Source organism: Podarcis filfolensis (genome assembly GCF_964270895.1).
Source record: "Podarcis filfolensis genome assembly, chromosome: 13".
Taxonomy (NCBI): Eukaryota; Metazoa; Chordata; class Lepidosauria; order Squamata; family Lacertidae; genus Podarcis; species Podarcis filfolensis.
The window spans coordinates 5,966,188-5,992,085 of record NC_139615.1 but is presented as its reverse complement, the minus strand read 5'-3'; the positions used below and the strand labels follow the sequence as shown (position 1 = coordinate 5,992,085).

At 48.9% G+C, this 25,898-nt stretch overlaps 1 protein-coding gene across 2 annotated transcripts in view; it reads right to left on the bottom strand.

Moving 5' to 3' along the window:
• Positions 1–25,898, bottom strand: part of IPO4 (importin 4) — a 50,892-nt gene that overhangs the window by 4,278 nt on the left and 20,716 nt on the right. For both annotated transcript variants that reach the window (XM_083580829.1, XM_083580828.1), the window contains 14 exons: positions 23,753–23,882; positions 21,308–21,421; positions 19,334–19,447; positions 17,780–17,903; positions 16,192–16,303; positions 15,052–15,170; positions 13,648–13,725; positions 12,085–12,142; positions 9,611–9,716; positions 7,434–7,627; positions 6,472–6,528; positions 4,670–4,795; positions 3,667–3,875; positions 1,521–1,653 (listed from right to left, as the gene is read on the bottom strand). In XM_083580829.1, the coding sequence (XP_083436955.1) occupies positions 1,521–1,653; positions 3,667–3,875; positions 4,670–4,795; positions 6,472–6,528; positions 7,434–7,627; positions 9,611–9,716; positions 12,085–12,142; positions 13,648–13,725; positions 15,052–15,170; positions 16,192–16,303; positions 17,780–17,903; positions 19,334–19,447; positions 21,308–21,421; positions 23,753–23,882 (1,674 nt within the window). The remainder of the gene's footprint in view (positions 1–1,520; positions 1,654–3,666; positions 3,876–4,669; positions 4,796–6,471; positions 6,529–7,433; positions 7,628–9,610; positions 9,717–12,084; positions 12,143–13,647; positions 13,726–15,051; positions 15,171–16,191; positions 16,304–17,779; positions 17,904–19,333; positions 19,448–21,307; positions 21,422–23,752; positions 23,883–25,898) is intronic.

Below are 25,898 nucleotides of genomic sequence, written 5' to 3'. Positions count from 1 at the left end.
GGTTGGGGGAAATGGTGACCACCCCCCTTCCACACCGCTTGGCCAAGGGGACCGGACTCCCCACATCACCCAGAAGCACGGGGTGTGGGAAAGTCTGCCCCTCTCCTTCCCCCTCCCCATACTCTGCTGGGGCAGTTAAAAAGAACGTGTTAAGATAATCTACTATTCAGAAAGGAAGGTAGCTAATGAACAAAACCCAGTGGTAAAGGAAGGTGCTTTGCAGGGCAAAGGTTGCATGTTTCTTCTCCAGCTGAAAACAACTGACAAACTGGAACGTGTCCAGAGGAGGGCAACCAAAATGGTCAAAGGCCTGGAAACGATGCCTTATGAGGAACGGCTAAGGGAGCTGGGCATGTTTAGCCTGGAGAAGAGGAGGTTAAGGGGTGATATGATAGCCATGTTCAAATATATAAAAGGATGTCACATAGAGGAGGGAGAAAGGTTGTTTTCTGCTGCTCCAGAGAAGCGGACACGGAGCAATGGATCCAAACTACAAGAAAGAAGATTCCACCTAAACATTAGGAAGAACTTCCTGACAGTAAGAGCTGTTCGACGGTGGAATTTGCTGCCAAGGAGTGTGGTGGAGTCTCCTTCTTTGGAGGTCTTTAAGCAGAGGCTTGACAACCATATGTCAGGAGTGCTCTGATGGTGTTTCCTGCTTGGCAGGGGGTTGGACTCGATGGCCCTTGTGGTCTCTTCCAACTCTATGATTCTATGATTCTATGAACTGTAAAGGGTCAGGGCTGTTCCTGGGACCTTGGAAAGCTCCTGGGAATTCGAGTCAACAGTACTTTCCTCTCCCCTCCCCATTCCTTTTTCCTTTCATGTCGTGCGCAGTAAATTGCAACGTCCGTGGACAGGGTTTGAATCTCTCTGTGCAGCACACAGAAAATGTTAAGCACTTAACATAAATGCTAAGCATAATAAAATATTACTTTGTTAAATAATAGTGATGATGATGACCGGAAATCAATCAATGACCTGGGTTTCAGGATCAGGCAATTCTTTAGGCTTAAAGCCTAGGTTAGGTTGGATTTTTCTTATCAGAAATAAAAACCTCTTTTTTTTAATTAATAAAAGTTGATTGCCAAAACCCAATGGATAAGCAGAACGGCAAGTAGGTATTCCAGATCAACCAAGCCGGAATTTAAAAAAGAAGTGGTGGCAAAGATTAACTGTTTCCAAAAGCGTAAACAGTGGTACCTCGGGTTACATACGCTTCAGGTTACAGACTCCGCTAACCCAGAAATAGTGCTTCAGGTTAAGAACTTTGCTTCAGGCTGAGAACAGAAATCGTGTTCCGGCAGCAGGAGGCCCCATTAGCTAAAGTGGTGCTTCAGGTTAAGAACAGTTTCAGGTTAAGAACGGACCTCCGGAACGAATTAAGTACCTAACCCGAGGTACCACTGTACATGCTGAAGCTAGGTGCCTCCAATATTAAGGAGGTGGCAGAAGATTCCCGATCCGCACCTGCGCTATGGGGCTTTGCATACTAACCGGGATTCGCACTCAGCTCTCACCTGTCCGATGGGGACCCCTCCAGGATTGGCCATCACCATCCTTGCGACGGCCCCGCATACATTGTCGGCCACCCGGTTGTTACGCTCCTGAGAGATTATGTTGGACAAAAGCCCCAGGACCTTGGGGTAGTGTCTGTAGCAGAGCAAGCGAGGGGGTTAAGGAGAAAAAGGAAGAGTCGGGAGGGCGAGGGCCTGACGTGCTGCCAGGAACTGGAGAGAGAGCGAGAAAGGCCAAAGGATTTTGCTGGATTCCCACCGCCAGCACCGTTGAGTTATTATACACTGCTTAACTGCCAAAATGGCTTCCAATAAGCTTTAAATATATACAATCAATTCCTATACAAACGAGAACAAAACACAAGAAAACAATCTCACCGGAACATTGAAACGGTCGCAATCAAGTTGTACAATAAAACAATAGTCAGGAGAAGGCTTGTCTAAACAGGTGGGTCTCATCGGGGAGAGACCAGGCCACAACTCTGGGGCCGTCCGTGGAAAAGCTGGTCATGGATTCACCTGACCGGTTTGATCGACGGAATTGGCATTATTATTACGACCGGTGCCACATAATCCCCGTTCCACATTTGTAAGAACTCGGTTGTTTAGTGCGGCAACGTCTGCACTTTGGAACTCCCTGCCGATTGAGATCAAGCTGGCGTTTTCGCTGCTTGACATTTTCGGCACCCTCTAAAAACATTCCTGTTTAAGACATGCCCACCCAGACGCTTTAAAACGTTGAGGCAAATTTAATCTGTTTCAGCATTTCAGCTTTTGCACGTTTCAAAGTAGGGTTCTGAATCTGCCTGTTTTGCCATTTTATATTTTGTAGGCCACTTTGAGGGTGGTTTTTAAATATATATATTTATACCAATACACACACACACACACACACACACACCACCCTCAAAGCGGCCTACACTTATTTATATTTATATTTATACATTTATACTCTGCTGAATTATATATACATATATACACACGCACACACAATCTAGCAGTGCATAAATTCTAAGAAATAAATGAATTAAGTGACTAAGTGATAACCCTATCCCTTTGGTGTTTTCACTTTGTATTTTCATGCTGTGATTTTCAGATGAAGGGCAATATACTAAATGAATGAATAAACCACAGGGATCTCGGCAGGCTGCTTTTCATTTTGATTACGCATACACAATTGATACATAATTTGTTTTTAATAGCTTAGTATTTAAGCAACGCATTGCCTTTCTCGTAGTCCCTGAGGGGGGCCTTTCACAACAACATGCTGGGAGATTAGATAGATCAGGCTTCCTCAAACTCGGCCCTTCAAATGTTTTGAGACTACAATTCCCATCATCCCTGACCACTGGTCCTGTTAGCTAGGGATGATGGGAGTTGTAGTCCCAAAACATCTGGAGGGCCGAGGTTGAGGAAGCCTGAGATAGATGATAGATAGATAGATAGATAGATAGATAGATAGATAGATAGATGATAGATAGATAGATAGATAGATAGATAGATAGATAGATAGATATAGGCTGCTTTTCATTTTGATTAAATGTACACAATTGGTATATAATTTGTTTTTAATAGCTTAGTATTTAAGCAACGCATTGCCTTTCTCATAGTCCCTGAGGGGGGCCTTTTACAACAACATGCTGGGAGATATAGATGATATACAGATATATGTGGGTGTTGGTGTCCCTTTTTTCGCCAGTACCTTGAGAAATCCGCTCTGATTCTGCCTTCAAGGTACAGGTGAAACTCGAAAAATTAGAGTATCATGGAAAGTTCATTTATTTCAGTAATTCAACTTAAAAGGTGAAACTAATATACGAGATAGACTCATGACATGCAAAGTGAGATATATCAAGCCTTTATTTGTTATAATTGTGATGAAAACCCCAAATTATATCATGTATTAGTTTCACCTTTTAAGTTGAATTCCTGAAACAAATGAACATTTCCACGATATTCTAATTTTTCGAGTTTCACCTGTGACACGATTCCAGATTCTGGCTCACTTCAGCCCAGGCTTCTATAAACGGCTTTTCTTCGTTTCTGTGGGGAATTGACGGAAGCTTCCGGAACGCGCGTGGACTCTTCCTCGGCGGGCCGCGCCGGGAACCCGATCCCGGCCCCCTCCACCTCACGAAGCAAAGGATACTCGTGCATGGCTTCCCCGCCGTGCTCCGCCAGCACGCCCAGCCCGAAGACGGCGTTGCTGCGCACCTCCCGGTTGGCGTCGCGCGCCGCCCCCATCAACACCGGCAGGAGGCGCGGCACGAAGGCGCTCGAGGTGCGGCCCAGGCCCTGCACCGCTTCCGCCATGGTGCCCACCGCGAAGGACCTGTCTGTGGAGGAACAGCTGGGCTTCTGTGGGGAGGAGGAAGGGGGCAGAATGAAGCGGAGGCGCAAAAATGAGGGAGAAATTCACAGGAAGGAAAAAGACCCCCTCCCCGCCCCGCCCCACTTTTTGGGGCTGTGAGAGAAGGTGGGAAACCATGTAAACTCTGTAAACAAGGGTGCAAGCAGGGGGGTCAGATATGGCGGCGCGGAAATACTTTATCAAACTAAAAAAACCCAACCCTGTGAGGTAGGGTGAGGTCCATAGCTGCCAAGGTTTCCCTTTTTTTAAGGGGAATTCCCTTATTCCAAATAGGATTCCTCGCAAGAAAAGGGAAAAGTTGACAGCTATGCTTAGGCCAGCCTTTCTCTACCTGTGGGTGCCCAGATGTTGAACTACAACTCCCATCACCCCTAGCTAGCAAGGCCAGAGCTCAGGGATGATGGGAGTTGTAGTCCGACAACATCTGGGGGACCCACAGGTGGAGAACTGCTGGGTTAGGCCTAGACCAGGAATAGGCAACCTTCGGCCCTCCAGATGTTTCGGCCTACAACTCCCATGATCCTTAGCTAACAGGAACAGTGGCCAGGGATGATGGGAATTGTAGTCCAAAATCTCCGAAGGGCCGAAAGTTGCCTATGCCTGGCCTAGACACAGCGACAGGCCCAAGGCCCAAATTTTAAAATTTTCACTTTAAAGCTGAATAGCATGGCACAAATGCCCTGAAGTGGATAAATAAGAGCTGAGGTGTCCCGGGACTCAGGCTAAAGTAAATGGGAAGCCAAAAGAAGACTTGGAGGGGAAAGGGGCAGCCATCACTCACCATCTTATTCAGGAGCAGTGGCAGGAAGCCAGCAAAATACGGAGCGAAGGCTTCTCCGCCAGCCGCTTCGGCCAGAGCCGGGATCACCTCACCGGCGTACTCGATCAGCATGGAGTCATACTCCGCCTGGTTTTGGGAGGCAGAGGGAGAAAGGAGAGACACAGGGCAGGGAGAGGAGGAAGCAGAGTTTTAGAAGGCGGGCTGAAACTCAGAGGGAGGGAATCTGCAATGCATATCACAGGTCCCAAGTTCAAATCCTGGGGGCATCTGGGCTGGGAGAGAAAGAGACGCCCGTCTGAAAACCTGGAGAGCCACTGCTGCCGTTCAGGTAGACAATGCGGAGCTAGTGAAGGAGGTGAGGACAGGTGACCCCACCTAGGCCCAAAGTCACCCCCCCCCCAGACCTCAAAACTGTCCAAAATTCCTTTTCTCTCTTCTAAAAATCCACAGCTAAAGTTTTCCGCTACTTTTCTCACAAGATGCTGTGCATAGGCAAACGGTTACTTTTATCAGTACGAGAAGGCTTCAAAAGGCCAATGAATAGGCTCTGTCAGAGCAGGCCTGAGAACTGACTTTTATCTCATTCTAGTTGCAACATCTTGGACATCCTCGACCCCCTTGGCTTCTCACCCCCTTTCCTGGGAAGGGTCCAAAAGAGTCCCAAGACAGGGGAGCTTTCTGTTCATGCTCAGAGGAACTCATGGGGCAGGACTCCTGAGGGAGGAGAAAGGAGGAGGGAACTGGAAGGGGTATATATGCTCTGTGCAAATGACTGTGAACCCGTGCTTGTTTTGTGAATCTATCACACTTGCTCCTTCTACCAGTTCATGGATGGTAGAAATAAAGCTTTTTCTCCGAAACTATTCCTTGAGCGTCTGTTGACTCCCACTCCCTCTCCCGGGTGCAATACTTTTTCCCACCCGAGGGGAAAGCCTCACAAGGCTACACTAGGAGGAACAATGATTTGTCCCTAAGCTACTGTTTACATCAGCTGCTTCTCCTGAACCATGAGGACTGCAATCTTGAAGACTACAAGGCCCATAGCTCAGTAGCAGGACATCTATCTTGTGTTCTTGTAGGAAAGGAAAAAAGAGAGAAAAAGAATTGAGCTGAGGTTCTCCGTCTTCCTCGCTTGCAGGCTGCGGAGCAGGTATGTTTTTCAAGGAGGAACTAATTGCTTTCAGACGAAGATTGGACAAGCATAATGATACAGTGGTACCTTGGTTCTCAAACGCCTTGGTCCTCAAACAACTTGGAACCCAAACACTGCAAACCCAGAAGTGTTCAGGTTTGCAAACTTTTTTTGGAAGCCGAACGGTCCCCAAAACTTCCGTTTTGAGTGTTACGCTGAGGTATGTCTGTTTTTGCTATTTCTTTTGCCTTTTTGTTTTTGCGGCTCTTTTGTTTTTTTGTGTGTGACTGTGTGGAACCCAGTTCAGCTACTGATTGAATGATTGATTGTGTGACTGCAGTACATCGTTATATAGTAAAATTCATGCTAAATGGCTGTTTTAGGGGTTGCTTTTAAAAGTCTGGAACGGATTAATCCGTTTGGATTACTTTCTATGGGAATGTGCACTCTTGGTTTTGGAACGCTTTGGTTTTGGAACGGACTTCTGGAATGGATTAAGTTTGAGAACCAAGGTACCACTGTACTTGGAATGCATTTATTGGAACCATAAGGGCTAGTGAGGGAAATATATATCAGGCTGCCATGTCTGTTCTCAGAAGCCCACAAATTATAAGAGTTTAGAAGAAGAAAGGGGGTTCTGGGGTCTGGGGCTGCTGATTGCTGGACTTACCACCTCATCACAATCTTCATCCTCGTCTTCGTCCAGGCTGGGGTCCTGACAGACTGTCTGCAAAGGGAACACAAGGAAGAGAGCGTTTTTGAATACGATTGCGGCATATACTGGCCTAAATGCAGCCTAGGACCCATGTACCTACAGGACCGTCTCTCCTGGTATGCCCTGCGGAGGACCTTAAGGTCCACAAACGACAACACCTTGGAGGTCCCAAGTCGCAAGGTGGTTAGATTGGTCTCAACTAGGGCCAGGGCCTTTTCAGTACTGGCCCCGACTTGGTGGAACGCTCTGTCACAAGAGACTAGGGCCCTGCAGGATCTTTCCACAGGGCCTGCAAGACAGAGCTGTTCCACCAGGCCTTTGGTTTGGACTCAGTCTGACCCTTATGTTTCCCTCCCCTTAGGGTTTTGATCTATGGGCTACTTTTAAAATGAGGCTGGATTTTAAATTGCATTTTAACCTGTATTTTAAATTGGTCCCCCCCCCCATGTTTTTTACTGTAATTTTACTGGTGTTAGCTGCCCTGAGCCCGGCTCTGGCCGGGGAGGGCGGGGTATAAAAATTTTATTATTATTATTATTATTATTATTATTATTATTATTATTATTATTAAATACTCCTCCAACAAAAAAGCCCCACTTCCACCCCATTTGTGTATGTCCCACCGCTTCCCAAAAATGCACCGCACTAGTTTGACATTTTATATACTCATATAAAGCATTTTTGGGGGTGTATCTCACCCTGACGCTCCCCCCCCCCGAAGCCGAATCTGGCAGGAGCTGCCGGATTCACAGTCCGGTCAGTGGAAGTCACCGAGGGCAAGCTTGAGTGGTGGAAAAGACTGGCCCCCAAGAGGGGAAAAAAGGGGTAGAGCCCTGTAGAAATCTCTGCCACAGCCTTCGGCAACCTGGAGCACTCACAGGTATTTTGGAGCACAGCTCCCCCCCCCAAACACTCACTTTTTTCTCCAGGACCTCCCGGATGACCTGGCACAGGTCCGTCAGCTGCCCGGGTGCGCGGAGGGCCTCTTGCCGGCAGGTCTTCAGCACCCTCGCCAGGCTCTCCAAAATCTCCATCACCACCTGGCGCTCCTTGTCTTCCCGGATCCCTTTGATGTAAGCGGGCAGCACGGTGCACAGCAGCTGGAGGCGAGCTGCGGAAGGGAGGAGGAGGAGAAGAAGAAGAAGAGGAGGAGGAGGAGTTTGGATTTGATATCCCCCTTTATCACTACCCTAAAGGTAAAGGGACCCCTGACCATTAGGTGCAGTCAGGACCGACTCTGGGGTTGCGGCGCTCATCTCGCTTTATTGGCCGAGGGAGCTGGCGTACAGCTTCCGGGTCATGTGGCCAGCATGACTAAGCCACTTCTGGTGAACCAGAGCAGCGCACGGAAACGCCGTTTACCTTTCCACCGGAGCGGTACCTATTTATCTACTTGCACTTTTGACGTGCTTTTGAACTGCTAGGTTGGCAGGAGCAGGGACTGAGCAACGGGAGCTCACCCCGTCGCGGGGATTCAAACCACTGACCTTCTGATCAGCAAATCCTAGGCTCTGTGGTTTAACCCACAGTGCCACCCGCGTCCCATCACTACCCTAAGGAGTCTCAAAGCGGCTAACAATCTTCTTTCCCTTCCTTCCCCACAACAAACACTCTGTGAGGTGAGTGGGGCTGAGAGACTTCAGAGAAGTGTGACTAGCCCAAGGTCACCCAACAGCTGCATGTGGAGGAGCCGGTTCACCAGATTACGAGTCCACTGCTCTGAAGCACTACACCACACTGGCTCACAAGGACTAAGAGGGGCTGGATCCAGCATCCTGGCCCCACCAGATGCCCCGCCTGGAAGGAGGGCACGAATGCAGCAGAGTTTTTAAAAGCAGACGGGCCAGAGCTCGGTTGGTGGAGCAGAAGGCGCCAGGTTTGATTCCCTCCACGGCAACTCCAGGTAAAAAGATTCGCTGCCTGAAATCCTGGCAGTCGGTGCAGATAAGATGGTCTGACCTCACAGACGACAGCTTCCTATGCTACTGTTTATACAGCCCCTTTCTCCAGATCCAAAAGGACTAGAATCTTGTTTTACTCTTAGCTCAATGGCAGGGCCCGGTTTCAGTCCCCGATGGCACCTTCACGTACGGCAGGGAAAGATGCCGGGCTGAATATCTGGACAACCGCGGCAGCCAGTCAGGGTAAGTGAGACAAGATGGACTTGTTATAATAAAATTTCGGGGTTGGCTTTTACAGCCCAGCTCCCCATCAAGGGACTCCCAAGCCCATTATGAGTCAGAGGAGAATGGATGGAGGCAGGATCCAGCAAAAAGCAAGGCAGGTCTTAATTTCCCTGTTGCCATGGAGTTCCTTCCCTGCTTGCAAGGAGGGGAGGACCCAGAACAAAGGTGTGTAAAGACTTTAGAAATTGCCCAGCCCAAAGAGCACCAAAAAGCACCGTACAACCGTCACATAAAGAAGCAGAAATTTGAGTGTGTGGCTTGTCTCCTGTCTGCCAAGATACCTGATAATATTTGCCAGTTGCCTTATCTTGGCCAGTCTGGGCCATTCTTTCGAGATGGCAATTACTTTGGTTCATGAATCCATTTCATGGATCAACCTCAATCATACATAAAAGCTGCTCTTTTGACTCGCACAGGAGGATAGTTGCTGGACAGTGGCCCATTCACTTCAGTAAATTTACAGGATTTATAAGCGAAAAGAAAGGTTTTTCCAAGACACTTCCTTCTACTGCAGAGAAAATTAAGAGAACCAAGGTGGCTTCGGGACTGCTCTGTGAGCTCAAATAAAGTGATTTCCCCCACCCCCAAAATATTTCCTAATTTTTGAAGGGTGAAAGGTTGGTTTTCTGGGGAGTTTGTGCCCCTATGTGTGGGCACCTTGAAATTTGTTATAACAGATCAACAGTCTAGCTCTGTACGTGGCAACTTCCTGTGTTGCTGCTAACCTTCCAAGCTATATATTGTCCGCCTGAGCCTTCCTTCTGCAGTTTGTGTCCAATCCCTAATTTGCGGGCTCCTCTGATCCTTTTGCTAAGGTAGGTTCTCCCTGCGCCAAAGTCACGCTTCCAGGTCATCTCCTTGGACCAACCCAGTTAAAAAACAAACACACCATCCCTGAGGTCACTCACCGGCGCTGTGAGGTTCGGACGCATCCCGCTCGCAAACCCGGTGCAAGGAGATGCAGAAATGTCCCAGGGTGTTGAAAGCAGATTTCCGGACGTTGATGTTGGGATGCTGGGAAGAGAAGGAGGAGTCAGGCCTTTTGCTGCGGCCCTTACATCTGCTTTGCTACCACTAACAAAGAAAACGTCCTGCACAGCTGAGGACCAGACAGCATCCATCCCTTGCAGACCCTCTGCAGGAGACTTTCTCCTTAAAGCCCCCCAAAATATCAGAAGCCTGTGCCACGGTTAACACAGAGCAGGGCCTCCAGAGTGGCAGCCCCTGTTCTGCACAATACCATCCCTACCGAGATACGACAGGCGCCCCCTAGCTGCACTGTCCGGAAGCAACAGTGCACATTTTTGTTTCAAGCTGGGTGAAAATGTTAGCCGCCTTTGGTGCCCTCATTCTGTATTGCGTTTGTACCACTCTTAAGCTGTGGAGCTTTTTGAGGTGCTGTTTTCCAACCCCGTTTCAGCTGTAAATTATCCTGCGATGTGTGCGAAATTAAAGCAGAGGGTCATACATCCGTGAAGAATTATAACCCACCCACTTGCACTTATTCCAGGTCCCTAAATTTAGGGCTGCCGTACGTTTGAACATATACAGGGTTTGTCTGCCAGAAATAGTATCCAAGCAGAAGTTTTCGAAATCAGTTCAAACGTCTTGGAAAATCTAACAGTTGGAAGCTGATTTTTTGGCGAATTTCCTAAAAAACTTTTTTTTTTTGAGATTTCACAACAACTTTGGCCAAAACAAAAAAAAGCTCAACACTTCTCTGCCACACCCCAGATAGCCTTTGACTGAGGGTTCCTCCCTTCCAGCTGTTATGAGAAGCAGGTGCTTCTCATAACATATTCTCATTTATATATACCGTATTTGTCGCTCTATTGGACACACTGGACCATAGGACGCACCGGACCATAGGAGGGGGAGAACAGGGGGGGAAATTTTTTTCCCTTGTTCTCCCCGTCTAAGTCAAGGTGCGTTCTGTGCGTTCAAGGTGCGTTCACCCAAAGCCTCCAGAGCCCAGCGGGAGTTCCCACTGGGCTCTGGAGGCTTTGGGTTCCTTTCGACCTGCTCTTTGGGGCTGGGGGGGGGAGCGCTGCTTTCCCCCACCGCCAGCCCCAAAGACCAGGTCGGGGAACAGCGGGAAGGTGGCGCTCTGCCTCCCCGCTGTCCCTCGAGCTTGTGGGGCTGGCGGTGGGGAGAAGCGCTGCTTTTCCCCACCGCCAGCCTCCAAACCAGGTCGGATTTGGAGGCTGCTATCCGCAAGCCTTGGGAGCCCGGCGGGAACTCCCGCCCGGCTCCCAAGGCTTGCAGATATCTGCCCGAAGCCTGGGGTGCGCTGCTCAGAATGCCCCAGGCTTCAGGATGCAGGCTGCTATCCGCAAGCCTTGGGACGCACACACATTTCCCCTTCATTTTTGGAGAGGAAAAAGTGCATCCTACAGAGCGAAAAATACGGTATATGAATGAAGTATAATGCCCAGATCAAGGGAAGTAATAGTCTCACTCTATTCTGCCTTGGCCAGACCACACCTGGAATACTGTGTCCAATTCTGGGCGCCGCAATTTAAGGAGGATATTGACAAACTGGCAGGTGGACAGAGAAGGGCAACCAAGACTATAAAGGGTCTGGAAACCAAGCCTGATGAGGAACGGTTGAGGGAGCTGGGTAAGAGGAGGCTGAGAAGGAGATACAGTGGTGCCCCGCAAGACGAATGCCTCACAAGACGGAAAACCCGCTAGACGAAAGGGTTTTCCGTTTTGGAGGTGCTTCGCAAAACGAATTTCCTATGGGCTCGCTTCGCAAGACGAAAATGTCTTGCGAGTTCCTGCGGGGTTTTTTTCCTCCCCCCCCCTTTTTCCCAAGCCGCTAAGCCGCTTATCAGCTGATCCGCTAAGCCGCTTAACAGCTGATCCGCTAAGCCGCTTATCAGCTGATCCGCTAAGCCACTTATCAGCTGATCCGCTAAGCCACTTATCAGCTGATCCACTAAGCCCGCTAAGCCGCTAATAGCGCTAATCTGCTAAGCCGCTAATGGGCTTGCTTCGTAAGACGAAAAAACTGCAAGACGAAGAGACTCGCGGAACGGATTCTTTTCGTCTTGCGAGACACCACTGTATGATAGCCACATGGAAGCTGCAGCCAGCTTGTTTTCTCCCGCTCCAAATGCTAGCTCCCAAAACAGTGGATTCAAGTTGCCGGAAAGGAACTCCGACTCAACATCAGAAAGAACTTTCTGACAGCAAGAGCTGTTTATCAGCTGCCTAATTCGGTATAACGGAGCTTCTGTAAGGGACTGCTGCCCTACAGGTGTCCAGAAAACACCTCTCCCCTCTTTCCAGGTCCAAGCCTCTACTTCCCCCCGCCAAAGTTTGCCCCCTGCCCCACTTCCCCCAAACATACTCCCCCCCCCTTTGGCCCCCCCATTACCTCCAAGAGCACAAAGACTTCCTGGAAGCATTTCTCCAAGAAAGGCAGGAAGACCACGCTGAGATGGAGACAAAAAGAGTTAAGTTAATTATTGTTGGCAGGGACATCCCGGATGGGGAGGTATTTTTATATGCAACAGCTGCAGCTCAGACTTTGGTGGCAAAGGGGTGGAAGGAAGAAGAAGTTCGGACAATAAGAGATTGCATAACAAGCTACAAGAATTTGCTGAAATGGCGCAGTTGACAAATAGCCTGAGAGGCAATTCAAAACAAAAAATTAGGGAAAAGTGAGATAGATGTAAGATATATGTTCAAAAATACAGTAAAGGTTCGCTATCTATGCTAGCATTCGATTGACGTTGGAGAGAGTTGAGAAAAGACCAAAGGTACATATTGATATAGGAATGTATTAGATAAAATGTAGAGAAATATACAATAATAAGAGTACATTCATTTGTAAAAAAGGAATATACAACGGGATGGACAGGAAATCCAAAGTGGTGGTACGTATATGATTTTGGAATAGTTTTTTGTCCTTGTTTCTTTTCTTTAGGTATATAAACTTTGTATACATGCTGAAAATTATAATAAGCCTTGTGATATAATATGATGTTTACCAATGTAACATAAGAATGTTAATAAATAAATAAAACTCCCCCCCCCAAAAAAAAGAGATGGAGACAAAAAGAAAGTGGGGGAAAAGGTTAGCGTGAGATCTAAGCTCTCGTCTCTACTTGGGGAGAGCTCTGGGGTGGGGAATATCTGCCTCACCGGATGATGCCGCTGGACTCCCAACTCCCATCAGCCCCAGTCACAAGGGTCAAAGGGCAGGGGTGGCGGGAGCCAGGTAGACACATGGCCTTGCCCTGCGCTGAAGGACCTGCGCCCATGTGAGGATACTTGACGGAGCACCCTTCCCTGTGCAGACCCCTCTAATCCCACTGCCGTCACATAAGCAAAACCAGATTTTTTTTTGGACGCCCGAGGACACCAAGTGGGATCTGCTCCAAACATCTACCGAACACACTTCTGTTTGTCAACACAAGCCAGTTTCAGATCGCCCTGCTGTGTGTTTTCCTCTTGATATTTTGTTGGGCTGGATATAATAATAATAATAATAATAATAATAATAATAATAATAATAATAATAATTTATTTATACATACATACATACATACATACCCCGCTCATCTGGCTGAGTTTCCCCAGCCACTCTGGGAGGCTTCCAATCGAGTGTTAAAAACAATACAGCATTAAATATTAAAAACTTCCCTACGCACTTCCCTATAAAATCTTAAAATCTCCATATAAAATCTTAAAACTTTTTAAGGTGGAGGGGTGGCTGTCCCTGCTGCTCCCCCTCCTCCCACCAACTGCCCTTAAGGGGCGCTTCAGGTTTTTAAAGGGCGGAGGCTTCTCCCCCTGTCGCCATTTCCTGAGAAGGGCCTGTATACCCCAAGGTCTGTTACTGATGGGTCAGTCACACTGGTGGTCTCCAAGCCACTCCAGCACAAAATGAGCCTCTCTCTCTCTCTCTCTCTCTCTCACACACACACGGTCATACCTGGCGCCGGTGGCAATCTCTCCCAGAGCAACACAGGCGTCGTCCTTTTCATCCATGAAGGCGCTTTCCACGTTCAACCTGCAAGAGAACCAGAAGCGGGGGGGGGGGGGGGAGAAGAGGAAATTGGGGACCAGCCTCTTCACAAACAACAAACTCAGATATTCAAGTCCCAAGACAGAATCTCACGCCTAGAGCATTCTCCTAAATTATACTTAATTACAGTGGTACCTCGGGTTACAGGTGCTTCAGGTTACATATGCTTCAGGTTACAGACTCCGCTAACCCAGAAATAGTACCTCGGGTTAAGAACTTTGCTTCAGGATGAGAACAGAAATTGTGTGGTGGCAGCAGCGGGAGGCCCCATTAGCTAAAGTGGTACCTCAGGTTAAGAACAGTTTCAGGTTAAGAACGGACCTCCGGAACGAATTAAGTTCTTAACCCGAGGTACCACTGTACTTAGATCCTGCCCTCAGTCTCGCAAGACATCCTGGCGGTGGGCACCAATGTAAAAACCTCTCAAAGCAATGCAAAACAATAGTTAAAATGAACTGGCTGCTCAAGAAGAAATGTTAGCTGCGTAGGCCTGTTGGCGTAAAAACGTTCTCAAGAGACGCCTGGGAGTCAAAAGCAAAGGGAGCCTGCCAAATCTCTGCTGGAATTGCTCTCCACAGCATGGGAGTAGAGACACTAAATGCTTGACTTTTGGTTGAGGACAACTAACAGTGCTCCTCCGGACGATTTCTGCGATCTGGCTGGGATATAAGGGGCTCAGGTGGCTTTTAAGGAGCCTGGGACCCATTCTGAAGGCGATCAACCTGAATTTGAGGTGCTCCATTTTATAGATTGTTTTTTGGGGGGCTCACATGTTGGGTTGAGCCTCCATACAATAAAAGCTCCCACATAAATAAAAACCACTGCATACACAAAATTAGTGTCAGGAGAAAGGTTGCTATACAATCTTGGGAAGAGAGTGAGACCAAGCAGACAAGCACCACCAGCGACTTCAGAGATGGCCTCTCAAAGTTACAAATTTCTCAGCTTTTAGGCCTAAATCCATCGCTCCAGGCCCATAAATCCCCCAGATCAAATTCCACCAGTCTTCAGAGAGCTAACAGCTACATAAAAGGTTTTTTTCAAAAAAAGTCACCAAAATGGCCTTTAAAAAACTGCCACCTTTGCTTTCATTAAAGAGTTAAGTTTCCAGTCCACATGGATGCCAAGGAAGGATTCTGAAACACGAAGGGCTCATCCTGCGGCCTGCTACAGGCTATGAAACCAGAGGGCTTTTGTTTTTCTGAGGGAGGACTGTTTAAATATGGCTCTGTGCCTCTCACCTGGAACATCCCCTCCCAAAACAAGGGAGTTGCCAGCCTTCGTAAAACCCCTCCAACAATGGTCACCTACCCCGAAAGCTCAGAGATGTCGTCTTCATCTTCGTCCAGGCTCTCCTCTCCTTCCACCTCTGCCTCGTCCTCTTCCTCATCGTCAAACAGGAGGAAGGAGTTTCCAGTTCCACCGTGAGACTGGGCAGAGCAGACGACAAATGCGGGAGAGGCGGCGATTAGGAGACACACAAGAGGCGTCATTTTGAGATGCGGGAGAATATTAACTCTCTTGCAATGCTCATCGTTCGACTCTGCAGCCGCCCAGGAGCTGAGGAAGCCTAGAGAAGCTACAAAACTGGGCAGTGGCAGCAGCCGCGATACTGAGCGTCACAAACCTCTCTGCTTACAGGTCACAGCGCTGAGGTCTCAAAGTTTGCAACTCCTCTCTCTTGCACATAACACAGGTCATTTGTGCCCCTTGGGACCAGTGGGGTGGAAAGCAGGGAGACAAATGGCAGGGGAAGCGAGAAGGCAGACTCGTGGGGCAGGGGAATAGGCCAGGATCAATGTGGAAGTGGTCCATTTGCCCCAACAGACCAGTTTCCAATGCCTCCCCTGACCCCAGGAATATGAACATATTTAGGTTTTAAGCATGCAAACACTTAATGAGCCAACAAGGCAGTAATGTGTATTAATAATGCATATTGGGATCATTTTATAGCATTGAAGCAATGGGCAGGGGATGCGGGTGGCACTGTGGGTTAAACCACAGAGCCTAGGACTTGCCGATCAGAAGGTCGGCGGTTCGAATCCCCGCGACGGGGTGAGCTCCCGTTGCTCGGTCCCTGCTCCTGCCAACCTAGCAGTTCAAAAGCACGTCAAAGTGCAAGTAGATATATAGGTACCGCTCCGGCGGGAAGGTAAACGGCGTTTCCGTGCGCCGCTCTGGTTCGCCAGAAGCAGCTTAGTCATGCTGGCCACATGACCCGGAAGCTGTACGCCGGCTCCCTCGGGCAATAAAGCGAGATGAGCGACACAACCCCAGAGTCGGTCATGACTGGACCTAATGGTCAGGGGTCTCTTTACCCAGCAATGGGCAAAGTGGCGTTATACCCTTTAAATTTGTTTGAAGCTTATTGTTATGACTTTAAATAAATAAATAAATAAAAATGGGATGACGGGAGTCCCAGCCCACGAAAGCAGCTGCCAAAATACTCACCTCAACGCCCTCTGTGGATTTGAGAGAATAGATCATAAGAGTGGTAATGCGAGGCAGGTACGGCTCAATGGCGTCCTCCAGGACGGTCGCGAGAGACCCAAAAAGGCTGTACCTGGCGCAAGAAAGGATTCTTTTGAACACCTGTGTGTCTCACTGGCCTCCATTCTAAAACAGGTTCAGGTGACAGGTGTGAAGCAGGCCTCTCTTGGCCAGAAACCCCAAAATTCACTGCCAAGAGTGGTTTGTTTTTTTGCCAGCCTCCCAGATATTTTTACTACGACTCCAATCACCCCCCAACATCCCAAGGGTGTATGATCGATAGCGGCAGAGAGGCTTCTCCCAAGAGGGAATAAATGCCTCTATAACTCAGGAGTCACCAGCTGTGCCGGCTGGGGGATGATGGGAGTTGTAGTCCCAAACATCTGAGGCGAAGGCCGGCTTGTGCCATTTATCACATAACCCTGGCTCTCGTGGCCTTCCCATGCGGCTGGTGAAACCCAGCCAGATGGGCGGAGTACAAATAATAAAATTCTTCTTCTTCATCACCTTCATCTTCTTCTTCTTCTTCCCCCCAGGCTTTCATTCTCACTTTACCTGTTAAGCCTCAACTTTTTGCCTGTTCCCCCCAGAGAACTACAATTCCCAGAGTGGTTCGGCCGTCAATCCCTTTTCGCAGGGAACTCTGGGAAATGTAGTTGTGCGAGGAGAACGGGGGGCAGGAATCTCCTAACGACTCTCAGCACCCTTGGCAAACTACAGCTCCCAGAATTCTTGGGGAGGGCAGCCATGATATAATCTTGCTTTAAACGTATGACGTGCAGGTGGCCCAGATGACATCTTCTGCAATGCTGGATTCATTCCATGCTTGCTAAACGGCCTGTTTTTGCTCTCCTTTGAATCTGTCGACCCACTTTGTAAACTGCTTCTTTCCCCTCCGCCCTTCAAAGTTTTGCACTTTGACAAGAAGCGGGCGTCTGCCAGCGACGCTCTGGCTGCCTCTCGTTGTGGAAAGGCGGCAGATAAATAACTCTGAGTCAGCCAAACAGCACAGTACAGTTTCGTATAATGGAGATTGAACCCGTGGCTTTCTGATGCTAAACGGCCTCGGTCCAGTATACCTGAAGGAGCGTCTCCACCTCCATCATTCTGCCCAGACACTGAGGTCCAGCTCCGAGGGCCTTCTGGCGGTTCCCTCCCTGTGAGAAGTGAGGTTACAGGGAACCAGGCAGAGGGCCTTCTCGGTAGTGGCACCCGCCCTGTGGAACGCCCTCCCACGAGATGTCAAAGAGAAAAATAACTACCAAACTTTTAGAAGACAGCTGAAGGCAGCCCTGTTTAGGGAAGCTTTTAATGTTTAATAGGTTATTGTATTTTAGTGTTTTGTTGGAAGCCGCCCAGAGTGGCTGGGGAAACCCAGCCAGGTGGGTGGGGTATAAGTGATAAATTATTATTATTATTATTATGCTGAATTCAAATCTCAAGCAACAGGCCCCTTCCCCAAAAACCTTCCACTACAAATCTCCACCAATGTCAGCTGCGAGGAAGATGCTGGGTCCTTAACGTTCCCATCAGGAGTGGTTTGACTTACGTGCACCGCCTCAAGTCTGGATCGTCCACTTTGTCGCAGAGCTCCAGCCCGAGCTGGCAGCATTTGTTGGCCAGCGGCAGAAAGACCTCCCTGTCCATGACGCTGGCGAGGACAGCCAGAGTCTCTGTGGGGGAACCAGAGGGCGAGGCGTGAGCAGCAGAGGCTTCTGGGAAATGGCAGGGTTCCCCACCTGCTCCGCATTCCCCCGTTAATAGCAATTCTAGCGATTTATACCCAACCCTGTGCCTGCTGACCGTCGAGGCGGCGTTCGTGAGGTAAACTAAATGACCAAGCTATTCAAGTGGGTGCTTTGACAGGTTTGCCATCTCGACTCTCAAGGCAGGCTCCTGGGGTTTGTTATTTTTAGCAGCTGTGTCATAACAGCCCGAAATTCAACCGGGAAGGCTTTCTGAAGGCAGCCCTGTTTAGGGAAGCTCTGAATGTTTAACAGAGCACTGTATTTTAATACTTTGTTGGAAGCCGCCCAGGGTGGCTGGGGAGACCCAGCCAGATGGGCAGGGTATAAATAAATAATAATAATAATAATAATTATTATTATTATTATTATTATTATTATTATTATTATTTTCCTTGGAAGGAAGCTCTGCCTGTTGAATTTCCATATCACGTAGCTGCTTAAGAAACCCTGTTGAGGGCGATTTCAAACGCTCAGAGGAGACCTTAGAAATGAGTCAGCAATTAGATGAAGCTTTAAAACGCCCCCTTCTTGGGCAAAGAGAATGAGCACAGATTTGTCGAGTCGGAAGGGACTCCCAAAGGTCATTGAGTCCAACCCCCGGCAACGAGGGAATCTTTCCCCTGAAGTGAAGCTCAAACTCAAGCCCAAGCTTCGGGCTCTATTGACTGAGCTAAACCTGTGCAGAAACAGACCCTTGTTTATTTCTCTTTTCCTTCATGATCCCTAAAGCGGGTTGGCTCAGAAGCCAGTCACAACGAGTTCAACAGGACCGCAAAGTGTGACCAGCTCAAAATTGCAATGACAAACCTAGATAGCATCTTAAAAAGCAGAGACATCACCTTGCCAACAAAGGTCCATATAGTTAAAGCTCTGGTTTCCCCAGTAGTGATGTATGGAAGTGAGAGCTGGACCATAAAGAAGGCTGATCGCCGAAGAATTGATGCTTTTGAATTATGGTCCTGGAGGAGACTCTTGAGAGTCCCATGGACTGCAAGAAGATCAGACCTCTCCATTCTGAAGGAAATCAGCCCTGAGTGCTCACTGGAAGGACAGATCCTGAAGCTGAGGCTCCAAGACTTTGGCCACCTCATGAGAAGAGAAGAAGACTCCCTGGAAAAGACCCTGATGATGGGAAAGATGGAGGGCACAAGGAGAAGGGGACAACAGAGGACGAGATGGTGGGACAGTGTTCTTGAAGCTACCAGCATGAGTTTGACCAAACTGCGGGAGGCAGTGGAAGACAGAAGTGCCTGGCGTGCTCTGGTCCAGGGGATCACAAGAGTCGGACATGACTAAACAACTAAACAACAACAAACTTTGAAGAGAGAAGGGGGTGGGGGGAAAATCTCGCTTACCCACAGACTGGATCTGGACCGGCCTGAGATCCTCCCGGGTGGTGAGCAGGTATGCCGTCAGGTGATCCATGATTGCTTGGAAGTATGGCAAGAGGGATCCCCGGGCGGCCTGGGCTGGAAAGAGAAGGGTAAGCTTTGCGCCCAGGGAACAGACCCAGAATCTCCAGGTCCTGCCAGATCTAGGCTGTGTTTGTGTGACAAGGCGCCACCCACTTAATTCTGATAGGAACCCAAAATACCCCTTTGGAAAAGCAAAGGTTGGCAACGGAACGGCTCGCACAAGAAGAAAAAAGTGCAGCAGCGCGTAGACCTATATTAAGAGAAGTTGATAATCCATGTGGATCCGTGCTTTGTAACCACATTTTTGCACCATTGCAGCCCTAGGAAACAGTGGATGCGTGATTTTTTTGGTGCAGGCTGCAGCCATGGACATGCTATGTGATCTAATGGTGAATTTGGGGTGACCCAATGTAAAAATCCTGAGGATCCATGGGCTTTTACCTCCCCGCTCCCAGGCAGCCTCCTTCATTGCTAGCATCCCTTATCTCCCTCCCGATCGTTTAACGATCAGCTGCTTCCTTTCAACACTCCCTTCCCTCTTGTTTGCCTTAGTGTCTTTTCCTTAGCTGGAGTTTTTTGTTCCTCCTTTTCTTCTAATTTCTCTCCTTATTGCTTTAGTCTTCCTGTCTCCTCTCCTTGAAAGTTTGCTGTCTTTACCCCCCCCCTCCCAGGCAGCCTCCTTTATTGCTAGCGTCCCTTATCTCGCTCCCGATCATTTGCCGATCAGCGGCTTTGTTTCAACACCCACTTCCTTCTTTCAAAAAAAAAAAAAAAAGCATGATCTGCTTTTTGCCCCTGGGCAATTCGGCTCCAGGTACCACGCATTCGCTCCATAAGACACACAGACATTTCCCCTTACTTTTCAGGAAGAAAAAAGTGTCTTATGCCGCGAAAAATACGGTAATTTGCCTACAAGAGACACCAAAAAAATCAAAGAGTCCTAATAAATAAAAAATTAGGCATGGATTTTATCACTGCTGACGATACCAAAAAGCGAGGTGTAGTCTTTTACATTAAACCAGCACTAGAGCCCAAACTGATTAGCAAAGACAAGAAAAGGGAGAATGTTAATAGTCTAAATTAAACTTCAGGGGGAGAGTATGGTAGGAATTTATGCGCCTGGTACATAGCTGTCAACTTACAGATTTGAAAATAAGGGACCAGCAGCCTCGAAAATAAGGGATCAGCAGCCAAAATAAGGGATTTTAGTCAACCAGCAGCCAAACGAAGCCTCAAGCGGTGGTTCCCACAGCGCAGCAACCCGGCAAAGGGGATGCAGCAAGGGAAACCACCGTCCCCTCTCCGCTGGGAAGCACTGAGCAAAGGCGAGTCCCCAGGCAACGCGGCCGATTTGATCGGCACAAGGCATGCAAGCTCCACCCCCCAGTCGTTCTTAGACTCCCTATTGGGTGAGCAACGCAGCCAAGCAACACAGTTGGAGCCTCCCTTCTCCCTGGCCGGCAGGGAGGGAGGGAGAGGAGCTGCTTCCTTTGAAACCCGTGAAATTTAAGGGACATCATCAATAAGGGACGGCAGCGGGACACAGCGCTGGGATAAGGGACTGTCCCGCCAAATAAGGGACGCTTGACAGCTATGGCCTGGCGCTCTCTCTCCATCACCTGCTCCCGTGACGATTATTTCTGCTTGCTACCTGGGCGGAACAGACATTTCCACACCACCAAAGGCCTGGACAAATGGCGCCCGGGACTGCCCTTCCGACGAAGCTCAGGGTTTTATCTTTGTGAGCCCACTAGTAACCCCCTCCGCGATCCCAAGGATCACTGGCTGGTGTTGGGTGCAATGAATGGGGCTTCCTTCTTCCAGGGATGCTAACCCCCCCCCATTATAATACAGTGTCTGATCCATCTTCTCCAAGATTCAAGGCCAAGAGTCCACCTCCAGGTGTGCGCATACCTATGGCACCGATGGCACTAACCGCCAGCTCCTTGACGCGGGGGCTGCCGGGGGAGCTCAAGGTGGTCAGCATCCGCTCCATCAGGGCCGGGAGGTAGGGGGAGATCTTGCCTTCTGCAAGGAAGAAAAAAGGACCAATGAGAGAGAGAGAGAGAGAGAGAGAGAGAGAGAGAGAGAGAGAGAGAGATATGGTGGTGGGGTGATAGGGGAACATAGAATCATACAATTGTAATAATAAATAAATAATAATAATAATAATAATAATAATAAATTTTATTTATACCCCGCCCTCCCCAGCCAAGACCGGGCTCAGGGCGGCTAACAAGCAATAATAAAAACAAGTTGATTGAAATACAACTTAAAAAACAAGATTAAAAGGAGGAGAAAGGAAAAAAGAAAGAGGGGGAGGGAATCAAACTGATTCCAAGCCAAAGGCCAGGCGGAACAACTCTGTCTTACAGGCCCTGCGGAAAGAAATCAGATCCTGCAGGGCCCTGGTCTCATGAGACAGAGCGTTCCACCAGGCCGGAGCCAGTGTTGAAAAGGCCCTGGCTCTGGTTGAGGCTAATCTGACTTCCTTAGGGCCCGGGACCTCTAGGGTGTTGCTATTTATGGACCTTAAGGTCCTCCGTAGGGCATATTGGGAAAGGCGGTCTCATAGGTACGAGGGTCTAAAGGGACCACGAGGGTCATCAAGTACAACCACTCACAAATTATTATTGTTATTGTTTACTGAATTTATATAGCGCCCTATACCCGGGGGTCTCAGGGCAGTTCACAGAATAAAATTAAGATATAAAACCACGAAATACATAATAATAATAATAATTACAACAACAACCCAATAGCCTCCCCACCTCACAAAAAAAAAAAACAGTTTAAAAGGGCATAGGATGTAAATCAGATCAACCAAAGGCCTGGTTAAAAAGGAACGTTTTTGCCTGGTGCCTAAAGATGTATAATGAAAGCGCCAGGCGAACTTCCTTGGGGAGAGCATTCCTCAGACGGGGAGCCACTGCAGAGAAGGCCCCGTTCTTGTGTTGCCACCCTCCGGACCTCCAGAGATCTTTCTGGGTTTCTGGGGGTTTTCCTGTTGTTATTCTGTCTCTCACAGCTACAATAAACCTACCATTAAAATTATGGACTGGTCATTTCTTTGTCAGAGGGCAAACGGGCAAATTTAGCAGGTGATCAAATACTTTCCCCCCCTCACTGTACACGTCGCCAACACCAGGGGCTGGGGGTTTAAAGCAGCCTGGTGGCGTCCAGATGTCGTTGGACTACAACTCCCACATCACCAACCGCTGGGTGCGCTGACAAAGGGCGATGGGAGTGCCACAACATCTGGGAGGCAGCAGGAGAAGGGGGAATGGATCCTGCACACCCTAAGAGGAGAAATATGTAGTGACAAGGCAGGGCGGGATGGTGGGTGAGGGAGGAAGCTGCTCTGGGGCTCCCCATGGAAAAAAGCAGGCAGTGTCAGGTAAACGGTCAAAGAGATGGAGCCGGGTTCAAAGCCTCCCTCAGCCACAAAGCTCAGCCAGGGAGGCCTCACCGGCAAACCATTCCACCAGAGCTTTCAATCTACCTCGTAGGGCTGTTGTGAGATTTAAGTAACTCCACGAATGAAAAACGACGATAAAATAAAATGCAGTCCTATCAAAAGGGTCTGTTCCAAATGGCAAAGATTACCGTATTTTTTGCTCTATAAGACTCACTTTTTCCCTCCTAAAAAGGAAGGGGAAATGTGTGTGCGTCTTATGGAGCGAATGCAGGCTGCACAGCTATCACAGAAGCCAGAACAGCAAGAGGGATCGCTGCTTTCACTGCGCAGCGATCCCTCTTGCTGTTCTGGCTTCTGAGATTCAGAATATTTTTTTTCTTGTCTTCCTCCTCCAAAAACTAGGCGCGCCTTGTGGTCTGGTGCGTCTTATAGAGCGAAAAATACGGTAATTCATCAATTAAGCTGGCCTGGGAGATCTTCCCTGCATTGGCAGGGCCAGCTGTGGTCACTCAGAGCCGATCGAAATAAAATAAGGCCACGTCTGTTTAAAAACGCCCTTTTAAACAGTCCTAGTTCCACCCCTCAAAGAATCCTGGGAACTGTAGTTTGTTAAGGGTCCCAAGAGCTGTTTAGTGATTCCCTGCCCCACAATTCCCCTCACAGAGCTACAATTCCTAGAGTGCTCTGGGACGAGGGACTGATCATTAAACCCCCCTGGGAATTGTAGTTCTCGAGGGGAATAGGGGGTCTTCCGTTAGCGCCCTTGACAAACTACAGCTCCCAGAATTCTTTGGGGGAAGCTGTGGCTGTTTAAATGCATGGCAGTGCTTTAAATGCAAGGGGCGAACGTGGCCTAAGTTATGGGCTCTGCATGCTCAGGGTTCAGGGCGGGAACGGGATGAGGGTGCGAGAAGCCAGCCCAACCAGTCCGGAATCCTCACCCAGGTTCTCCACAAAGTTCTCCAGCGCGTAGTAAGCTTTGGCCATGTGACTTGTGTGGGCCAACTGGACGCCTTCCAAGTAGCGCAGAAGTAGAGGCATGATGTCATCCGAGTAACGGGCGATGTCGGGCTTGGGGGAGAGAGACAGGAGTGGAAAAACAGAGGGAAAGGTTGCTCCTTTCCCCCCCTTTTAAAGACACACACTGGTTCTCTCAGTAACCTCAGAAACCTGATAATTTACCTTTAAAACTGGGTGATGGGGAATGTTAGTTTTTGTTTGTACAACTCCAGCCAATTTGACCACACTGATAAACTTCCATTTGGAGTAAAGACGCAGCTACTGCAAAAAGCAGAGTGCATTTTTTTATTCGGGGTGGGTTTAAAATTTATTTTTAGCATCGGCAAATCGCTGGGATACAGAAGCACAAACTCTCAACCTATGAAATAAAAAGCTTATCTACTCTTTCATCTCAGTTTTTCAGCCAAGAGTTTTCACAATACAGTGGGACCTTGGTTGTCGTACTTAATCCGTTCCAGGAGTCTGTTTGAGTCCCAGAACCGTTCAAAAACCAAGACACGGCTTTCCAACTGGCTGCAGGATCAGTTGGAAGCCTCATCAGACATTCAGCTTCCAAAACAAATCTGCAAACTGGAAGACTTACTTCCGGGTTTGCAACATTTGTGAGCCGATTTGTTCGGGAGCCAAGCCGTTTGACAACCAAGATACTACCGTAAATGGGCTCAGGGCTAGAATTTGCCAGTTTGTGGGCATGGGGCTCTGCCACCGTCCGAGCGAAGTTTCCGCTTAAGAACGGTTGAGGGGAGGCACACTCCGTTGTCTCAAAAGAGAGACGGATGCCAACGGTGTCTTAAAGGGACCCCTCACCATTAGGTCCAGTCGTGGCCGACTCTGGGGTTGCGGCGCTCATCTCGCTTTATTGGACGAGGGAGCCGGCGTACAGCTTCCGGGTCATGTGGCCAGCATGACTAAGCCGCTTCTGGCGAACCAGAGCAGCGCACGGAAATGCCGTTTACCTTCCCGCCGGAGCGGTACCTATTTATCTACTTGCACCTCGAAGTGCTTTCGAACTGCTAGGTGGGCAGGAGCAGGGACAGAGAAACAGAAGCTCACCCTGTCACGGGGATTTGAACCGCCGACCTTCTGATCGGCAAGTCCTAGGCTCTGTGGTTTAACCCACAGCGCCACCCACATCCCTAATGGTGTCTTGGGGGTGTGTAAAATTTATTCCTGACCAACGGTGGGCTCCTGCCCATTGGGACTGGTGGGACGGAAAGCAGGGAGACCGCCAATGGCAGGCAGAGGCGGGACAAGAGCTGTTGACAGGCACAGCCAGAGCCAATGACAGGTGGGTGAAAAATACCTGGATTACAGGGCCTGTTTTTCTGCCGAGACGAGGCAGAAGCAATGTCTGCTGCTTCCGGTGGTTTGTTTATTTTGCTGTACATATAATACAGCTGTTTAGATTAGACAAACAGCGTATGGACTCTGTGTTCTGCACATAGCTGTCAACCTTCCCTTTTTTTGTGGGAAATTCCCTTATTCCAGTGCTGTTTCCCGCTGCTATCCTGGATTGTTAGATATCCCGTAGACTGTCCGCGGGACAGGTGAGGCTGCTGATTCCTTATTTTTGAGGCTGCTGATCCCTTAAAGTTCACAGCTATGCTTCTGCATGCTTACACACAAAGCAGCACACGCTGTGCTCGCTTTGCTACAAGTCCGGGAAGCTGAGAGCAGTGGAAGTGTACCGGACCTCCACAAGATGGAGCCAATAAACCCTACTTTTGGTGCATCTTCCCCTCTGCCGAGTTGCACAGGAGCCACAGGGTGACTAAGGGGGAAGAAGCAGACAGTGTCCACCCCCCACCCTACTTGCCAGGCTGGTTGGAAGTAAGAAGGCTGGCAGATGGATGCCTGGCCATCTTGGCATACTGCTGGGAAGATAGGGGCATCACGCAGGCCCGCAGCTAGCTCCAGCCACCAGCCACCAGCTGGTCTGCCTTGGAACAGCATCAATCAGTGACACGAGCCTCAGATACATTTAGAGACCTGTCCACGCTCTGTCAGCAGAGTGCGTAAATCATCTCACAGTAGAAGAGGCGGACAGAGAAATGTGTAAGTATAATG